We start from the raw sequence: 20,631 nt of genomic DNA, 5'->3' as shown, positions 1-20,631 counted from the left end.
AAGATAAGCAGAACATAAAACCTCAAAGTGCCAGCTGCCACCAAAACCTTAGTCATCATCCTTCCCATACAGCTGGAGGCACTTTGTTGATACACAGAAGTTAGGGGACCGGTTGCACTGTGCTGTGAMTATTCAAATTCTAGATGGGCTGATTGTAGCTCCTTCCCATCAAGGCTCCAAAGCATGGACCTTTCAGTACATCCATACATGGTACTGTAGATAAAGGCAGCCTGTAAACAGAAAAGATCTAAATGACTAATGTCTTTCCAAGCACATGAWCTTCTCCGGTGACTCAAGATAGCAACTATCTATGGTTCCTTATGCATTCCTCCAGCGTGGAARATTTATAACCATCATATTCTCTCATTCTAATTAGCAGTCATTAGCCTAAACTTGCTAAAGAGTCATTTTTGTCAGGAATGTGATAAATTACTTCACATAACTTTGCACCAAGAGGTGTATTAATCAAAAGACTACCAGTCCTGTTTTCTCTTTGCTTATCACGTACTTGTACCCAACTGCAGAAATACCCAGAATATTACAGGAAACCAGAAATGCAAATGACAGATGAATGAACATTTAATTCAAACCAGAAAAATATTGTTTGCAGTTATTTATTTTACTAAAATGGTTACATATGTTGAAACAAAGAAGAGCAATAGTAATAATGTTTGTTTTTCCTCTATCATAAATAATTATTGAGTCTTCATTAGCTGTTGGCTCAGCACTGATCATGATTTTTGTTATTTATAAAAGACACACACATAATTCATTAGAATTTGTGTTTTGGAAAACTCTAAAGCAGCAGTAGAAAAAATAATAAATTAAAGGAAATGGTAACAAGAAATTATGCCACATATTTCTTAAATTTTAAACCTGCTTGATGTGTTTTACAGATTATTCTTTGTGCTTTGATCATTTACAAAAAGAACCATGAACAAGTTGTTTATGCAATGGCTTGCCTTCTCCAATTTTACTCCAGAGAAGTCACCAAAAGTATCTTTTTAACATGACAAATATTGTTGTCATTTATGCAGACAAAAAACACTGTGAATATATCTAACAGAAGATTGTCAAAACCATCAATTTATTGTCACAAAATATTTAATACCAGAATAACTTATAATAGTATGAACAAATGTGAAGTATTAACTCTCTGCTATTAGTTATAAACTCACATTATTATGTCAAAATCCAGTAAAGTATCAAAAATTATTGTCATGGAATCCTAGACACATAATGATGCAAGTCAGTAAAACATATACTTCAACTGTTCATACAGTCATGACATACATTTCTTGCTTGGCACTTTAAGTCAATGCAAATCAGCAATTTAGAAAACAAAGTAAAAATATATATGTACAAAATATTTTCATATCAAATCATTTTCATCATACACTAAATAAACCAAACAACATGTTATGTTACATCAAGAAGTCTCCTAAGAAGTCACACCAAAGCTGATATTTGCAACATATTTTGACTATTTTAGTGCAACTGGAACAGCCTATACTTGCAAGTTAGTTGCATCATTAGCACAATCCTGCTTCCATTGAAGGGGTAGTTTTGCCATTAAATTCAATGGGAGCAGGACTAAAGTCATATCTTGTTCATTGATGGCTCACCAAAAAGAGCAAAGAGGAGAGGGATAAGTAGGAAAAATCCTGACAGGACACCCACAGGAAAAAATCCAAATCCTAGCGACAATCAGCTCTTTTCCAGTTTTCTGTAACTGATTCGGTATAAATCATATTTGGCTTTGCCACTGTTTATTCAAGCACTGTAAACCCCATTAGGGTATTGTTATATGCCTTAAGAATAACTTGTACACCAAAAAAATCCCCTTAAAAAACAAACTTTGTTTTGTGTTAGTTATTACACTCAATAGCCGTCAAGTTTAGAGACATGACATTTAATACATGGCTTAGTATCTACTTAAAACTCTCCTAAATTGGATGCTTAGATTTTTCAATGTTTCATATCCCCTATGCTTCTTGTTTGGGCTTTCAGATTTTATTATAGCTTTTTTCATTGAAATGTGAATTGTCAATCAACTGCCCTCAAATATGCAGCAGATATAAAATAAAACCATTTAAAACACATTAAAGTAATAATCTGTATCAGGGAAATTTTTTGAGCTCCATTGCAAATAATGAACTGCACTATAGATTTAGTTTTGTGCAAGAAGAAATCAGTTCTGTCTACTTGCAACAAAACTTCAATAAGTCACTAGCAAAGCCTTAAAAGGATAGAAATTCAAATTGAATTTACAGATAGTCTGGCTTTAACCTTCTCAATTAGAAATCTATAATGGGCAGCATGTCTGGGAGCACATGTATAAGTTCAAAAGAATCTGAACAGTCACATATTTCCTAAATTTGTGTGTTCTAGAGTATTGCACTTTTCAAAGGAATGATTTTGGTATTTTGATATACTGCATATACAGGTGAGAAACATGCATAACAACTTCATTGTCACTTTGACAAAACATACTGTACAATTTTTATAACACTGGTTAAAAAAGAGAGTGAGAAAGATGTAACGATTCCATTAAGACTCAATTTGTACAAGTCAAACAAGCACAATTCTCCAGGGCCTCCAGCAGTAACGTAGTTTAGCCCTAGGCTGCTTAAGCCCACTTGGAATAATATACAAAGGTTAAGCATTATGGCATTATCATTTTGAGGCATAATAGTGTTGTACTATGCCCACGTTATAGCTTATTTCTTGAAAGCAAGGCACTTACTGTAATAGCAATGCAAACACCTTATGCGCACTTTGATTAACATAAAATAAGTTAATGTTTTGATAAAAACAGGTTTTTTATAACTTACATGCCTTTTATAGAAGCAATTGAACATTTCATTTAACACAATGAAAACATCTGAGTCTGAAGGAATGKTTTTTTTTAACTGACCATACTGTAAAAAGGGGCCTGTTTTCCACATTTGCCTCGTATCTGTGAATCTGATTTTACTGAAAACCAATCCTGTGAGGAAAACGTCCGTTTGGTGGGAAGAAGAAAAAGGACCCATCTCTTAAAACTGCTGAACTAATGGCACTTTCACAGTCTTTACTTCTGATATATGTGATGATTTTTGAATGATGCAGCTGGTAGTTCCCTGCAGTTTATCCTTTCCTTGGGCAAGGTTCGTTAGGGCCATAGCTGCGTTGATCTCCTTCCAGTATGTTTCATCTTTGCTGGTTCCTTTTCTGTTAGCTGCGCTAGATTCAAGCAATAACAAATATTTACATGTACAGCTTACATAGCTACAGTAGCCATGTGATGTCAGGAGAAACCGTAATAATAAAAATTTTGAAAAACTGTAAAGCCCCTTACTCACCTTTCACACTTACTTGGTCCATTCTCAAGAGTTTCTGAAAGTGGAAAGAAAACATTTCAAATGTCTATTTTCTTTTAATAGTTTTTTAAACAAGCAAATTCATGGAACTGGCATATGGAAAAATAACCCAAGATTAATTCCAAAATTGAGACTAGATTTCTAAATAAAATCCTTGTTTAGACACCTATAAAGAGTCAGATTCACTCAACGGTCTCTGTGTGAAGAAATCAACACTGAGCTTTGAGCAAGGCAAACATCCAAAAAATCACTGTGGGGAATTTTCGATTGTGGGGAGGTTCCTGTGATAGGATGTTACAGGAATAGGCACTGGTGAGGCAGAACGTGCCACCATCAGCACTGAATCCTGTCTGAAGCATCTCAGTAATAGTGAGAATAAAGCTAGTCTCGGACGTTTATCTACATTTGGCAGGGCAATGCAGCTGATCATTCAACATATAAGTCCCAAGGACACAAGGAATTATAAAAACTAAAAATAAAAATAAGATTTATTGCCCTTCAGTGAATGCTCTCTTGTATGCACTAAAAATAGAACGTTTGCCCAAACGCAGCCATCGCGCTTGTGGTTTTTAATGTGTCCCTTGCCCAGGCTGCAACTCCCTGACAAGCGCAAGCTGAGAAGGATACATACTTCTAAAGTAACAAGCGCACGTGGTCAACGGCCTTCCAAGACTAAATTGCATCACGGGCATAATCTACACTTTCCCATCAACAGTCACATTTGTTCATTCATGTAAGCCCTCATATTGCAGAGAAGCCAGAAATATTTACCARGTGGAAATGTATAAGCTTTATTCAGCACCCCTGCTATCCTGACAGAGACATGCATTATAGAGGAACTAGATGCTGATGCCTAATGGCAACACCTATGAAGAATGAGTCAAAATAAACAGCTACAGCTTGAATGCTAATGGCAACAAAGATATATAAAGTCCCTACACTCAAAATAAATCTAGCAAAGCCATGCACCTCCTCATGAGACTGGATTCCCAACTGGAAATCAACCTTCCCAACATCCAATCAGGAGAGATAAAACTTCATGCTGCACTTGGCTACACATTGTTATTTAGCCTTGCTTCATTTATTTTTCTATAGTGACAATTTCAAAGAAGAGGTTTAGGATTTAATAGGTCAGTAGGTATAGAAATGGAAATGGCAAGTAATAGAGCATGTCATTGCCAGAGCAAACCTGGATATAAATACACATCTCTCATGCATCTGTCAGTTTCTTTTGCTGTTGGAAAATATTTCCTATGAACAAAAAAATTGCTTGTATAAACTTCTGAGGAAAGTAGGTGTGAATGGTGACACACATTCCAATTCAAGCGTTTATTTGAAGGAGTATTTGCAAATATTTTTTAGTGGTGTTTAGCCAGCTCTAAAGGAAAGTGGCCTGCCCAGGGCATGCAAGAGCAGTTGCAGAGCTAAAAAATAAAATTCAGGAGCAGAGAGTCACACAATTTTAATTTTGCTGGAGGTTTTTCCTGAATTAAAAAGAAAACATATTTTTTATTTCATTCAAATTTTATGTTTTTAAACAAATAATTTATTCCAAAGAAACATGAGTGAGCTACAATAAAACTATTATTGATGATTTGCAAAGATCTTGCTAATAACTGATGATAAAGCATATTAGTACAACAAAGTCTGAAAATCCATCACTTCAATGCACAGGCCCCCCCTTTTCTTGCCAAAAATCCTTTTCTGCTACACCAAATCTGTGACTGTCTATCTTAGTTTGCATTGCCATAGCACCTAAGCAGCTCACAGCTGTTTGAACTCAATGTTTCACAGACCTTAGTGAAGGAAATAATTATTTTTATCATTTTTGGATGTGGATAACCTCATCAAGAGACACCAAAAACCAACCCAGTTTTGCAGGGAACATGGGTCTCCAGACCCTCTGCCTTCAAAGGGACATAAGCATGCCCCATACTCCTTGGCCTCCCTTGACATCTTGCAGGTCAAGTCAGCTTGATCCAACTTCAAAAGGAGAACTGGACACAGGGTTCACCTCACTTGCCATTAATGCCATCTAAAAGTCATGTGTTTATCTAGACTAGTTGTCCATTCATTCACAAACAACAAAAAGGTCCTGCAAGAAGTGGTTCCAGCCTGCCTATCTCGCATGGTCCAACTCCCCTATGTGCTGCTGCAAAAGCAGACAGGGCAGCCCTCTTCCACAGTCACCTCCTCCCACCTCTTTTGGCAGCACTATCATCATCCATGYGGAAATGCTGTGAGCAGGATGTGGGGAGAACAAGGCCTCCCTCTTCTTTGGAGATTAAACTGGTGGTGTAACTTTGGCCATAGCTGTTCTCAGCCTGGAATGAACTGCAGGCTGTTTCTTCAATGACAAGAAAAGAAATCTGGATGAAAACATTTTATACTGTTAGAAAAAAAAGAAGAGCTGAATCTTGCACAACATTTTGCTTATTCTTCACCTTTCATAACCCACCTGCTTTGCCCTGAACACTAATTAAAGCTTTTGGTAATTAYAGCTTTTGAAATTCAACATAGCTGCACAACAATTGCACAGTACATTTTAACTGTAAAAGCAGCATGCTGGTAAGAGTGTTGCATGAACACAACCCAAGAACAACATTCCCAGTATGGAAAAGGATAGATTTTTTGACCACTGCACAATGTATTCCTAAACTTCTTCTCTGAGGCAATGAGGGAAATGTCATCAGGCCTGTGTAACATCACTGGAAATGGCAAATAAAGGCATGGAAAAATGAGGCACCATACTGAATCCCACTGACTAGCCTCAGCTAGGGATTCACCCCAGAACAAGTGCAGACAAGCAGACCCATAGCTTCACTCATGGCCTCTCTCTGACTACATGAAAGGCATTACTTTATACAAGGTACCAAGGATGTGCCATATCTACCCTCTCCAGGCTTTATCTTGGAGGTTATCTTTAATCTACATTAACATTAGCAGGCAGCCACTTTTGGTCTCTCCTGAAGAACTGTTGTCCTCTCTCTACTTAGGTCGAGACAGGCTGTCACAGAGTTTTCAGCTTCTTCAGACTTCCGTGTAGAAGTCCCTGGCTCTCCTCTGGCATGCACATCACATTTAGTTCAATAACGGCACGTAATATGACTCTAGAGAAAGGCAGTGATGGTGCATTGTTATATTCCACACTGTCCCCAAGACTTACATACAAAGACTTATACTCAAGTTTATCAACTGCATAACACTGGCTAGCACAAATCACAGTAGCATTCAATAGCATATTTATTAATTCAGAGCCAAATCTATTCGCTAGTGATGAAGGTGATTTGTTGTGTCTCAGAAAGCAATGCACTTATTGGGAGAAGGATGTTGGTAAGTTTTCAAAATATATTAAGATTTTATTTAAGTCTATTTAATTTTAAATATCAGGAACATCTTCTTTGTTATAAGTTCAGAAACTTCTTAAGACCCCTTATGAAGGTGCTCACTTGCTCTGCAACTGCAAAGTTTTAAGCTCTCTGACAATGCAAACGTAATTATTTATAATTAAGGATTGTCATTTATGCCTTCCCTTCTTGTGCTTCATTCTGCACACACTGCAAACATCCAGTGAATCAGCTTTTGCCTGGCCAGGAATGTCTCATTCTGCTCTCACTACCCACCCAAAGAAACCAGCTAGGTTGGATATTTGTTCCCTCTTGTTTATAATAGGAAGTAACTATAAATCACTTACTGATGGAATCTTGTATACCTTTCCATTGGTATGAGTTTTCAGTATACAGCTTACTGTAGCATGCAGTGCCAAGAGTGTAGTCACTGGACAATACCAGCTTTGTGATATAGTATGGTATTTTTCAGGACTCACATAATTATTAATAATATATTTARCACGTTTCTTTTTCAACATGAAATTTCTTCGTAAATATTCACTGGTTGATCTTGACAGCTCTCCTGCAAGGTAACCAGTAGTCCCATTTTAGCAGAGATGGAAATGAGTCACAGAAGTCCAAAGACAACACGTGAGGGCAATACTCCATTCATTTCAAATGTATTTATGAGTAGACTTTTACAGGGTTTCTCCTATACCTAAAATCTTTTTTTTTTTTTTTTTTTTTTTTTTTTCTGCTATCAGGTAAAATGCCCACCCAAAGAATATAAATTCTAGGGTATGGAAGAGAAGCAGGCAAACTATCTACAAGCCCGACAGTAATATCACTTCCCTCTAGTATATTGCCATTGCACTCACTTTTTTTGTCGAAATAATATATAAATGATTTACATGAAAATATACAACTTCTCAATACAGAGTAGCACAGCCATCTACTGCAGCTCACAGCATACAAAGGCTCTCTGGCTGCATGGTTCTTGCAGCACATTCACATATTTCAGAATGATACAGCCCCATAACTTTATGTTCCTGAAGGACTTCAGGGATGTTCTAAATAATACTGATCAGAGCTACATTTTAGCCTTTCAATTTAAAAATTTTGATCTAAAAACATCAAATGTGTGTGACGATGAACTGACTTTACCTGGAGTCCCCGTGGKGAACAGCCAAGGAATGGTTGACACCTTATGTAGGACCAATTTCTCCCCCACATTTCTCCCCCACTCAGTGTTAATGCAGTCTAAGCAGAACCACAGTAGCTGGCTTAAAACCTTGCTTTGTGCTATCAGTTGATGTAGCTAAAGCAAATATGGCTCAAAACCCACAAGGGAAAGAATGTGTGAATGAGAGAATAAGACAGACAGAAAAGGGTACAGAATATTATGTGGCAGAAAAAAAAGGACATGGAAATCAAGACACAGCAGGTCAGTCCCACTGACTGTAAGATTTCTTGAAGCTACTTAAACATGTACAGATTCCTTATGAATTACACAACTTCTGTTCTTGTGCAAAAGGGAGGGGAAAAAGAACTGCTGGCCCTAAATGGTGAATACTATAAAATATTTGTTGGTTCAATAAAAGGTCCTGTACAACTTATCTTCATTTTAAAATTGGCAATGCTGTTCAGCTGTTTCTCTTTTTGCCTTTCCTGAACTTTCTTTTATTGGTTTTGGACACACAGGCTTTGCATGTGTTGACTAGCATTTTCAAAACAAGTAAGAGGAGGAAAAAGAGGGAGGAACAGGAAATAATCAGAGGCAGCTGAATGAAAAATKAAGTTTACATGTGTGAGTAAATTAGTGGTGAAATGAAGTATTTCTGTAGGTAGCACCCACACACACACATCCTGAATATCTAGTATTTTCCAAACCACAAATTCAGGGCACATAYGACTTTCAGATTTCTGTTTCTCCAAGAACAGAACTGGGTTAACTGGAGTTAGTATTATTGTACTCTTTTATACTGATATAGTTCCTTCCCTCCTGAAGGATCCCAAAGTAAAYATCATACAACATCACTAACTTTCACCCACATCTGGAGTGAGAAAGTGGCTTAGTACAYGCTACTCAACAGCACGGGGAATGGGAAATTGTATAACCCAGAATGCTAGGCCAGGCCTCTTCCTTTTACAAGAAACGTCATTTAATCTTGGTGCAAAGACCACACGACCTTCTGAAAAACCCAAACACAGTAAACTTAGGTTCCTCTAGCTTGAATTGGAAGAGGCAGCWGCTGGTCTTCCCACGCTTACACTGAGGGCGCTCCCGTTCTGAGCCTGATGTGAATAGACAAGTGAGCTTCTGAACACTGATTCCACTCAGCCAGCGAACCGAGCTACCAAAAGCTTTCTAGACATACATAGGACTCTTCCAATCCAGTAGCTGGCACAGAGGAGACTCTTAAAGATGAATTGAATAGATGCTTAAGATGAATTACGGAAAAGCACAGACAGGAAAGGTCCCTCTGGACTAGACTCCAAACGACACTCTTGCACAGAAACAGCGTTTCCTAAACGCAACATCTGGGAGCCCCCGGTCTACCTTTGTGTGGGTTCGGTTCAGCGTTTCTCCTCACAGTCACCCTAGAGCCTGCACGGGGGCTTTGTGCAGCCTGGCTACCTCCACCAGGCCCAGCAGCCTCGCCAGCCTCGCCAGCGAGGCCATGATGAAGTCACCTCCACCTCCCATCACTTCCTCTGCCCAGCTTCACAGTGACCTCGTMTAAAGACTGCTCTGGTCTTTCTGGGTGACAACCGTCAGCTGTTTTGTTCTTTCAGACAGGCAAACTGCACAATGACAAGATGTGTTCACAGTGATAGTAGTTACACGGAGCATTTTTCCCTTTTCTCCCAGGTCTTTTCCAGGAACAGCTCTAGCTCTCGCTGACCTCTTCTGTTAAAACCCACAGGTYGTCCGACCTGCCTCACAAATCTCCCCTTGCCGCCACACCTCAGASCAAGCCTTCTCAGGGAAATCTTTGCTTTGAAATTTGCTTCCTGCACCAAAGAAAAAGATATGAGCTTTACTGTGAGAGACTGGTCTAACTCAATTTTTTTTTCCTGAATACTTGGGAACTAGGAGACCTTTCTTTCCTGAGCAATCCAGASTCTGCTGAAGTGCGAGCCGGCATCTAGTTACATTTTAATACATGTGATTTTTATAAAATGAGTGTACATGCCCACAGAGACTGGGATAGGTGTATTTTATAAACTATAAAATAGAATTGAGTATGCAGGTCTATATTCACATTTGCATTAATAAGTGCACTGAAAGCACTACATAATAGTAGGCACGGTGCAAACGGCCTCACTTGCATGTAGAATTTATTAGTTAGCAAACTAGATACAAACCTTGCGTAAATCACCTCATTGTTCTGGCTGTCATAGCTGGCTTTAAATTTCTCATGATCAGTGACAATGTGTTCTTTCTGGTGAGATTCAGGACTTGGTGTGAGACTTGTTTTTCTAGCCAGGCCTTAGTAGAGCTTATAATGGGAGTTGGGGCTGCGTAGTCTTGGAGGTGAGTTGTTAACGAACTGACGATTATGTGGTATTATGTTCTTTCAAGTTTGCTGCAAAGCAACTGAATCAAATCTTTCCTCATTGAGTTGGTATGTAATTAATTGTGTAAGGTTGTCAGATGCCTTGGTGATCATCTCCCATATGGATTTCATAATGCATAAACAAATATCTGACCTAGGCTTCATTTTTGGTATTATCTGGAAAGCAATTTGCAGCACATCCTGTACTGACTGGAAGGATGAACTAGTTAGCCCTCCTGTTGTGAACTATTATGGGTTACAATGTGAACTAAGTAAGGCAGCAGGGAAGGGGATGGCTGAAAAAAGAAATAAAAGAGCAGAAGAGGAAGAAAAAAGAACTAAAGGAAAGGGAGATGTTAAAATAAGGAAATTAGAAAACAACAAACGTAAATGCATGAGGAAAAAGAAAAGTAAGGAGTAGGAAAGGAGAAAATGTACTGATACATTAATTTGCTTTATTTTTAATTAAAAAATAGCCTTTCCCCACCCAGGAATCTCGCTGTTGTGCAAGCAGGCACGTTCAGACTTTCACTCTGGATATGTAAAGTTTAACTGGGAGCTCTTAAAGCCTAAAATAAGGCTTTAAAAGTAAAAAGCTAAAGTAAAATGCAGCCAGGGTAAGCACTATTACACTCCAGCCGGATTGTTTTTCATTAAAAATGTAGGGTGAACGGGAGGATTTCAAAGCCGTATTTCAACCCCAGGCTGACACTACAGCAGTAAAATCTGATTTTGTTATGCTAGTTGGCTGTGGGTTTGGGAGCAGACCCTACATATGCGGCGTAACGTTATGATATAAATGCACGCACGCGGGATATTTGCAGACTATCCTGCTGAATTCCCCAAAACGCGCCAGGCGGTTCCCGCGGCCCTGCCTGCAGCCGCGCGCCGGGACCCAGCCCCTCTCCTACCCCGGTACTGCCAAAGCAGGCGCAGACACGGCGGACACAGCACAAAGGCAATTTAAATTACAAGGTGCTGTATCTTCAGGCCAGCGGAGCAACTTCCATATTAATGCCAGAACTGATTTCCAGGGCGGGTTTATCCAGCAGCGCAGAGTAAAGTATGGGTAAGTCTGAAAGGGAGAGGAAATTCACTGTTTCTTTCACTTGGCTATGAGATAAAGCAGAGACTGACAAATGAAACACGATCTTTTTAAACACAGCTCCTTCAAAAATGTCCGCTGCATGGGATACAGGGATGTGCCTAACACACACATCCAAATACTAGAAAACAGGTACCTAGGTTGTGTCCCAAATTTATTGCCATCTGTGCAAGCACAGGAAAAAAAAAAAAAAAGTAGCTCTTAAAAGTGCATAAGCACATCTAAGGGTCCATCAGCCAAAGGCTCTGAAACCAGTTGTGGGATACAAAAGAACTTTATGGTAGCCCCAGACAACTGATGTACAAAGGATCCTCCAGATCAAAGGCTCTACATTTGATTTTTTTCTACATATTTGTATAAAGAAATACAGATATATTCATCTGTATCTGCGTATATATTATGTGTACATAAAAATAAGAATGCCTGAGCAGTCTAAGTTTATCATCTCACGAAGAGTACTGCGAAATACAGCAATGCAGTCACACATTAGATTTTCTGTGGGTCACTAGCTGCCCCAAACACAGCCCTAGTGATGAAGCCAAGCTGTTTGGTGAGACTGTTCCCTGCCAAACCACAGCTTAATATCACGGCAGCTGGAAGGTTATCGCAGGAGGGAAGTGCAGGAAGATAAAAGGTAGTCAGTTGGTTTTACATTGCCCAGTAAGCCATATTAATGATTAATGGGATCTCTACTTGTGCTACAAGTGTGGGGCTAGACACGTTGCTTTAACTAGTCTTTTTGTGGCTGGCGACTGTACAATCCTCAGTCTCTCGACTCTGACCCCAGAGCCTGGGGTCYGATCTTCAGCAGTGCTGAGCCCTCACCCACGCAACCGAAGACAGCAAGAGCTCTGCTTTGAATGAATAAAGAGCCARGAAGTTAAGAGATGCCATGAGGTCTTAGGCACCTAAAATTAGGCCAAAATGACTTTAAGTCTTAATTTTTTGGTGCCTCAATTCCCCATCTGTGAAATCCTTCAGACACCTTATGAGAATAAATTTATTACAGTTTTTGAAGGACCAGATAGTGTGTATCAAACAGCACTGCGCAGCACATCATGAAATTAATCATTCTGCCTTCAGAGATGCTTGGCTGTTTTCACGCTAGTGCTTTGCCAGCAGAATAGAGAAGGAGCAATGAGCTCGGTACTGCAGTCAGCAGCTAGATTTTAAGGGTTCTTTCAAACTATTTTAGCATGCATATGTCAGAAAAGCGTCTATTTTCTCAACTAACCAAAAATTGATTGAGTTTGRGCCAGACTTTTAGTTCTGCCCCCCTTGCTTTCTTTCTCTTGTGAAGCTACTGCAGCCTTCATTCTCCCACTCACCACAATTCACATTGTTATTATTTCCATTACAGTATTTCTTCCCAAAACGAAATATTCCCAGACACCTTCCAAACAGGCCCTCAGAGATTCTAGCAAACTAGGAGGTATCTTGAGAAGGGCTGTGTTTTCGGATCAGCTCTGCTTTCCTGTTCACTGAGCAAATGAGAGACAGCACAGCCAAAAAGGCAAATGAGGAAGGCTCTTGCAACACAAGAATCGTGTGCCCAGAAGAATTATTCAGAAAGTTGTACCCATTTGCCAAGAGATTTTGGGGAAGTGGAAACACTTCCTTCTTCTCCAAGCATTATCTTGCATTTATAAATGGTTTGTGTCTTACTGCAGTGCAATTTCAATGACTCAGCAGGTAAATCATATTTAGAAGAGTTCATGGACTATCCTGGATAGCAGAAAGATTGCTGCAGYGTAATAAATCAACCAGACTGAGCTTGAATCCTCAAAAGCAGCAAAACCTTAATGGCAGATGCCTGCTAATCGAAAGTTATAAGAACCCTTCACAGCAGAGGCTTTGCACAAGACAGATGAGACTCCTGCACGCTGAAAGACTATGTGTGGGAGGTCCTGAAACAGTAGTAGGCCAATATTTAACATCGCAAAGGCCTTGGATGTGAACAGCTTTGTGGAAGGAGGCTGAATTGCTCTTTTGGCAAAACATCTGAAACTGTCTGTGATAACGGGAATGAGAGTAAGGATGACTGAACAAATATTTGCACTGAGTGCCTTGTCAGAACAGGGGAATTGCTACCGATATGATCTTTACTTTCAATGTTGCTGTTTCTGACAGTCTTACAGACTTTGCAGATGTTTATTGGCTACTAAATCACTCTTCAAGAATGCTGGCACCATTCCCAAACCTGAAGAGCCTGAATGTGAAGGGGTTTGTTATTCAACACACACTGCTGCTTTTGGAGACAGTGATTTTGAAGAAACCAACTTTCAGCAGCAGGGAAGCATCGTCAACTGATAAGAACATGGGATTGAATTCAAGACTTCCAGCAATCAGGGCCTCAGACACGAGGCACGTTTCAGTAGCAGTGCACCGCGCAACGGGGCATCACGTATCCACGCAGCATAGCGCAGCACCCTAKGGAGACGCTGTCTGACCTCGGAAAGCAGCGTCAGGCCACGTTAATGAACCTATCCTGGAGCAAAGAGAGCCGTAGAGACAGGACTCACTAGCTCATGGTGACCTTTCTGTACTGCTTCCAGCTCTGGGCCTGGCGCAATTGCCGCAATTTGGAGGCTTCTGGAAAACTCACCCCAGCACACGGCATAGACCTGGGTTTTACTACTGCTCCTGTTTGGTCATCTACCTGTAGGACATGGGGTATAACAACTAAGCATATTCAAACCCTGCAGACTTGGTGGGTTCACGCTTGGACTCTTCTGCAAGTGCTTCTCGTATAATAAAATGATTTTGCTGTAAAGTACTAAAAGTTTCCTGAGTTTCTGAGTGCCCTGACTACTGCCTGGCCATTCTAACACATAGCAGCTACATAAGCAGCTATCCCGCACTGCATTTCAGCCCTTCCACTCCTGTTCTGTCCCATTCCCGAACACACTTTCCTGAACCACAGACCGCACTGGCCCCTGCACCACCTTCCCTACCATCCTTACACTTTCSGAAGAGCAGTACCAGGAGATTGGAACCAAAGCTGGAAAACAACTGCTAAAATGCAAAATACAATAATCCATTAGGCCTAGGAAGAACAGTTTTCACCAATACAATCGCTGAGCTACAGAGGACCCTAAGCCACGAGATTTCAAACGGGGCAGAGATTTGCGTTCAGACAGTGCATCTGAACCGAGGGGAACATGGCATACGCCGAGGCTGTTTCTCTGTGCTGAGTGATGGTGCCGATTCGTTCTCTGGGATCACTCCAACCAATTCTTATCTGGAAAAACTACACCTAAATAGTAATAATGGTGGTAATAATAACTATGAGAGTAATAACATACATCTTTTAAACAGCAAGTGATAAAAAGAAATACCTGCCTTTGTACTAATAATACAACAGATTATAGGACCACAACAGATTATCAACATAGGGGAAAAAATGTATTATCAAGACTGATTAAATGTATTTCTCCCAGAAAGGCACTAATTACCTTGACCACTGTAGCCAAAGTCACAATAGTGGACTTGGTCTGAAGAACAGTGAAAGAAAATGATCTCCTCCAAAAGCTAATTGAATTGCTGGCAATCCACTTCCAAGATCAAAGACAGCATTATCAAAAGCAGCACCTCGCAACATACTTTTTCCCAAATASAGTGAAGAGACTTTTTCAGAAAATTACCAGGTTGTTGTTACAGAGATAGAGTGCCTCAAAAATATRTAAGACAGGTACACAGGGCAATAATGTTATATTTACATGTTTGTTTTACAACAAGCTTTGTAAAATTTTGCTCATTCATGTTTTCCTGGAAGTCAAGAGATTTCCATCAGGGAATTCTCTCCTTCCACAATAATTTGCCAGATCAGAGACTTAAATCACACATACATATTTATTTTAAAGTCACATGGCATTTATGGTTAAATTAACTGTCATTATTCTAAAAATATGACTTTTGGCAAAATATGAATAATTCAGAAAATCTCTGGATCAAAAACAACTCAGAAGCTTTATAAGCACAGATAAATAATCAGTCTTTCCTCTTGTTACCATAAATCAAAAAAAGTCACCCAGCATAATTCGCATCTGGGAAAACTGGGCTATATATGCACATAAAAATATGTAAAATATATGCCTTCACAGGGTATTACTCCTTTAGTGGATGAAATGGAAATTACCATGGAGTTTTTGCTCAAATAGCAACCAAATAAATGTAATTTCAGAGTAGCTCACACTTCTCTAGTTTGCTGATGCATTTCCTGAACTGCTCAGATGCCTTCCTAAGAGTAAACAGCATATAGCAGGCATCTAACTCTCTAGATAGCCCTGCATGCTCACYTCCTTTTCGGAGTTAAGATCACGAATATTCTCTTCTACGGAGAAATGCAATGGGACAGGAAGCCAATGTCCCAGGCAAAACTGACCTCCATATCTTTTAGAGAATAACTATGGGGAAAAAGATTGAGATCTTTTGACCCTGTCAGTGCAGTCCAACTCCAGGTTCCAAACCTTCRGACAGGCAATGAAAGGACCCAGCACAGCCACATGAGCCAGTCAGCTGCAATGCCAAGGCGTTAAACTCTGTGAATGTTATGCCCCATGTTCTCTAATTAGTTCTTACTATTATTAGTACTACTTCTGTTTCCACTTTTAAAACAATAAAAGTTTTTTCTTCCATTTTTGAAAGGGTTTTTATTTTTTCACTGTTGCCTGTGAGCCAAAGCTTTCCAACAGTGCAATAGTCTATTCACCACCGTTTGCAAAGTTTATGGAGACCTGCAAAGGGTCTGTAAAGCAGATGCAGCAAATGTTGTGTGTAGGCAATACCTACTTTTCTTCCCAACGTTCTTCCATAACAGCAAGCAAATAGACTGGGCACCAAAAGCAAATGCTATCTGAGACACAGATTCATGATTCACACAACTGTTCTATTTCAGATCAATGAAGTGTAGGCAAAACCCTCACCTCAGAGCACCTCTGCGAATTTTGGCTCACCTCGCCTGTAGGCATGACCCTGCTAGCACTGGTGTRTACCTCAAATCATCACTCTGTGTGAGACACATATGTCTAAAACACTGTCAGACCCTCTGTCCTGCCCCTTGGGAACTCCCTAATGGTTCCCTACTAACACATCCTAAGCAATTATCATTTTAGCTGGAGCATCCTGAGGGCTACTCGGGTATCCTGAGTATCCTGAGAGCTGCAGACCACCCAGAGCCCCTCCGTCCTCAGCAAGGCTCTCCATACCCTYGTGACCCTAACATGGGGTGCAACTGTTATAATTCAGGGCAAGTCCTGCTTCTGGGAGTTCATCCTTTCAAAGTAACTGCCCTGCATCCTTCAAAGTCCCAGAGGCCACTCCATGCCACCAAGTGCTTAGAAGACACCTGACAATTTATTAATGCCATTTTTTTACAGGTCTCGGTAGCCTTTGTGGCAGTGAGTGAACCAGAAATCCCACAATAGGAGGCAGTATGCTGACACTGCAGGTGTCTGCACCTTTAGCCCCCAAGAAGGAGCTGCCCATAGAAAACAGCAAAACGTCTAGAAATTCTGGCTTCAAGGCCTTTTCCAGAGCATCTAGATTAATATTAAAAGGCAGCAGTGCTCAGCTGGAAACAGTGCTTCCTGCCTTTTTTTTCCTTGAATTCTACATTTTGGTACAAAGTATAGGTATGCAAGGATTTCTGGCAAGTTTTACAGCTCACCATGGAGCACCAGCCTGTGGCACCTGGGGCTCAGCAGTAAGGCATGGATCACCCCAGCCACAACGCAGGGCACTTGCTTGCTGCAGTGGAGTAAGATCTGAAGTCCAAAGCTGGCTGGTTGTCTAAGCTGGCTACAAGGAGAAAAGATCCCTTCCAAAGACGTACCTCAGAGGAGACAGATTGGCAATGGATGAGTACCCTCTGCTGTGATTACTGAAAGACAAATTTTGGAGCAAGACTTCTCATATTTTACTTCTGTTCAAAGCCTCTCTGAGACATCAAATAATATGACCTTTATCATCAAGAGAGTAAAATCTTTTTTACTCAAATGACCAGGTAATATAGAAATGGCAAATAAGCTTATTAAAAATGAGCTTTAGATGTACTACTGTCTTGTCAATAAAATCAGGCTAGTTTCTTTTTGTGTCTCAGAGAAAAACAGGATCTGTGGAAAATGTTTTCTCAGAAAGCAAATTGGAGAAAAATGGACAGAATCTATAAAAGGAAGTACAACTTTTTCAAGAGTGTTGAAAATAGCATCTAGATATGTAGTGGTAAAAAATATGCTCCCTAAAAGTTACATTTACTTTCACATCACATCTTATAAAAATACAAACATTTAGGTATTAAGGAAACAGTAGAAAGTTTTCTCTCATTCTCCGACAAAGCTTTAGATCAGTTTATAGGTCCTTCTCTAGCTATTGTTCTTGTTCTCATAGATACGTGAAAGGTGCATTCTTTCACGAAACAGCCCTAATTTCTAAGCAGCAGGAAGGACGCCCTCCTTTGGGCAAACAGATATTGCTCGTTTGTTTCACCAAAAGAAAAAAAAAGCAAACAGAACAGATTTTCAATCAACACTCATTAATTCGAAACACAAAGAATTTTCCTGTATTGAAAGCAGATTGCTCTGAAGAAGGGCTCATCTTCAAGGTCATAGCAGTGCTGGCAAAACTCAAAAATCTTGTAGTCCAACTTGCTTGTGTTCAGCTGTGTTTACTTAGTCTCAACTTGACAAAAGTCTGCCTCTGATTATACAGATCAGTCATCTGCCCACAGATAAATAGATATTACACAAACATTTGGAGGGAATGACATTTGGCTACCAGTGACATTTGGCTACCATTATTTTTGGAATAATTTACTCTGCATCCTGAACGTAAAACATCAAAATGATTCATAACATTTTTTGGGCCCAAATATTTCCATTTAATAAACAAATTGACCTCTATCACCTTTCTGGACTCTACATTGCACGTGTTGGTGAAAGAAAAGGTAACTTGTTACACAGTCTATACGATTGGGAAAGATGTATTTCTACAGAATTAAGGACAGTGCCTAATGCAAGTCAGTGGCACATCTCCCACTTGCTCGGGCAGGCCAGAGCCCACAGCGTGCAGTGCAAGGAGAACAGCATGCTCCTGGAGAGAGCAGCACAGCTCCAAAAGGCCAAAGTCCCACCACATAACAACACGCAAGCGAATGTATATTGCTCAGCCTGCTGCAGAGCATACACCTGCTGTTAAAGCTCATACTAGCAGAAAGCCTAACTGTACTGTGCAAGGTACGAATGTGTTTTCTATTTCAAATGTACTTATTTCAAATGCAAACATCACTGTTTTCTGACTATTATTTTTAAAAGAAAAAATAATTATATGTTGCTCATGCTCCTGGAGGCCAAACTAAAATTTTGCCTTATATGCGACAGAGATGGTTTGATGAACTTATAAAATACTTATAAAATATTTATAAAATAGTTTGTATCTTAAAGCAGGCCTGCCTTTTCCTCAAAGTGGATAGAAATTTTGTCTGATTAAAGATATTATTTAGCCCAGGCACTTTATGTTATGAATTATCCAGGAATTAGGTGAACAGTTATGAATAAATGATATCCCGAGCCTTTACTGACAGCTCCTCCTAGCTCTTTCTCCTCTCAGTCCCTGCCAGTTCCCCAACAACGACTGTCCCCAAAAGAGCACCCATATCACGAACTGGGAAGTATCAAGGGCAATTCCAAGTCCATTAGGGATATTGTTACTGCTGCACATTTAAAATGGARGAAGCCTCTAGAGTATGGTGATAGATGGAAGTATAAAACCTAGACCAAACAGATAGAGAGATAGCTAGATTAGTATCTGTAAAGCTAGCAAGCTTTCAAAAATATCTTTTCAATTAGAATACCAAAATTAAGAAAGCGTCTGATGCAATAGGAACCATATGGGTTTGACATATCCAGCTTCTCTGTGACTTCTACACATTCAGTTTAAAGAAAATTAAGACATTTGTTTACAAAGATCTAGTTTATGTGTTTACAAGACTAAGCTGAATGTTTCTAGATGGAATGATTATATACTAGTCATTTCCTCTCATTATGCCTTGATTCAAAAAGAAAATTACTGTAAAAATGGAATGTGTTCTGGATGCACACAGCTGGAGGTACAGCAAACAGATTTCTATCATGTGGAACAAACAGTGAATTCTTTCTTTAGGGGCTGTTTTCTTACAGAGACTGTGTGTTAAGAGCTCATTACACCCTGATGCAAAACTGCCCTCTTTCAGCAGTGTGCTAACTATCGCGACCCAAAGGAGAGTTAAGGTCTGATGGAAGCCAGGAAAACGAGGCAGCAAGAATCAGCACCGACCGGCAGCCCAATCACATGACAAAACGCAAGGCATCTCCAAAGCCGCTGCCTGCCAAAAGAAGAAAGGCTGCTGCAAGAAAAATAACTTTCACAGCTTGATATCTGGGTCTTGTGACTGCTATCCAAACAAGGAGTAAAAGTGGTACTATATAATGTGGCAGGGTAAACAGAAACACCCACTCGTCATCACCAATCGAGTTTCAAGTTCAGATAATTTCTGTTTCTTTAAAAAATGATGGGGGAAAAAGAAGCAAAGCCTTTTGTTGAACTTGAAATTTATATGTATAATCTGATCTGGCATGGCATGTATTTGCAGGTTCATCTATATCATGAACTACATAGGAATGCATGACTTGTCATGCCACATCAGACTATGAGTCCATCCCGGGTGATGGCCTYTCTATGCTACTGACCAATGCTTGCTCCAGAGGAGCGCAAAGACACACTGCCCTCAGCCAACTGTCCAATAGGTTAAGCAAGTTTCTGCCTGTGACTGACAAAAGATGAACTGCAGTATCTTCACACAGGAGATAYGATCTGCAAGGCAAGAAGCAGACCTGGGAGAAGTTCAGACTTTCAGGAATGATGGGTCAGACAAGCCTCCACATTTGGCCACACCATCTTACAGTAGCCTGAAAGTCAGGCTATGGCTTTCAAAATTGGTCTTGGTGGGATTTCTCCAAAGTCTCCAGGATTAGGTATGATAAAGCCAAAGTGTAAAAGCTCTTCTGTATTTCTGTTTTCCAGCTTAGTCAGGGAGTGCAGATCTGCCAAGATACTGGGAAATTAATAAACACACACCCCACACAAATATAAAAAACCCACCACCAGCAACAAAAATATAGTGTTTCCCAGGCTCTGACTAAGTTCAGGTTTTTCACTGAGTTGTGAGCAACAGTTTGGATCAATTTGCATTGTATTTTAACCAAGGTCATAGCCTTTTCTAGAAGTGGATTTGCTCTTAG

General features: G+C 39.9%; 1 protein-coding gene across 4 annotated transcripts in view; it reads right to left on the bottom strand.

Annotated features, from left to right (window-relative positions):
* Window positions 1–612: 612 nt before the first annotated feature.
* MKX (mohawk homeobox) overlaps window positions 613–20,631 on the bottom strand; it is a 47,003-nt gene continuing 26,984 nt past the window's right edge. For 2 of the 4 annotated variants that reach the window (XM_085318290.1, XM_085318291.1), the window contains exons 6-7: window positions 3,345–3,378; window positions 613–3,225 (exon numbers count right to left, since the gene is read on the bottom strand). In XM_085318290.1, the coding sequence (XP_085174416.1) occupies window positions 3,039–3,225; window positions 3,345–3,378 (221 nt within the window). In that variant the 3' untranslated portion in view covers window positions 613–3,038. The remainder of the gene's footprint in view (window positions 3,226–3,344; window positions 3,379–20,631) is intronic. The other 2 variants (XM_085318293.1, XM_085318292.1) reach the window with 2 other exon arrangements.

This window comes from Rhea americana, unplaced genomic scaffold (assembly GCF_003343005.1).
Source record: "Rhea americana isolate MKP2758 unplaced genomic scaffold, rheAme1 scaffold_53, whole genome shotgun sequence".
NCBI classification, from domain to species: Eukaryota; Metazoa; Chordata; class Aves; order Rheiformes; family Rheidae; genus Rhea; species Rhea americana.
This window is presented reverse-complemented; position numbering and strand designations above follow the sequence as displayed.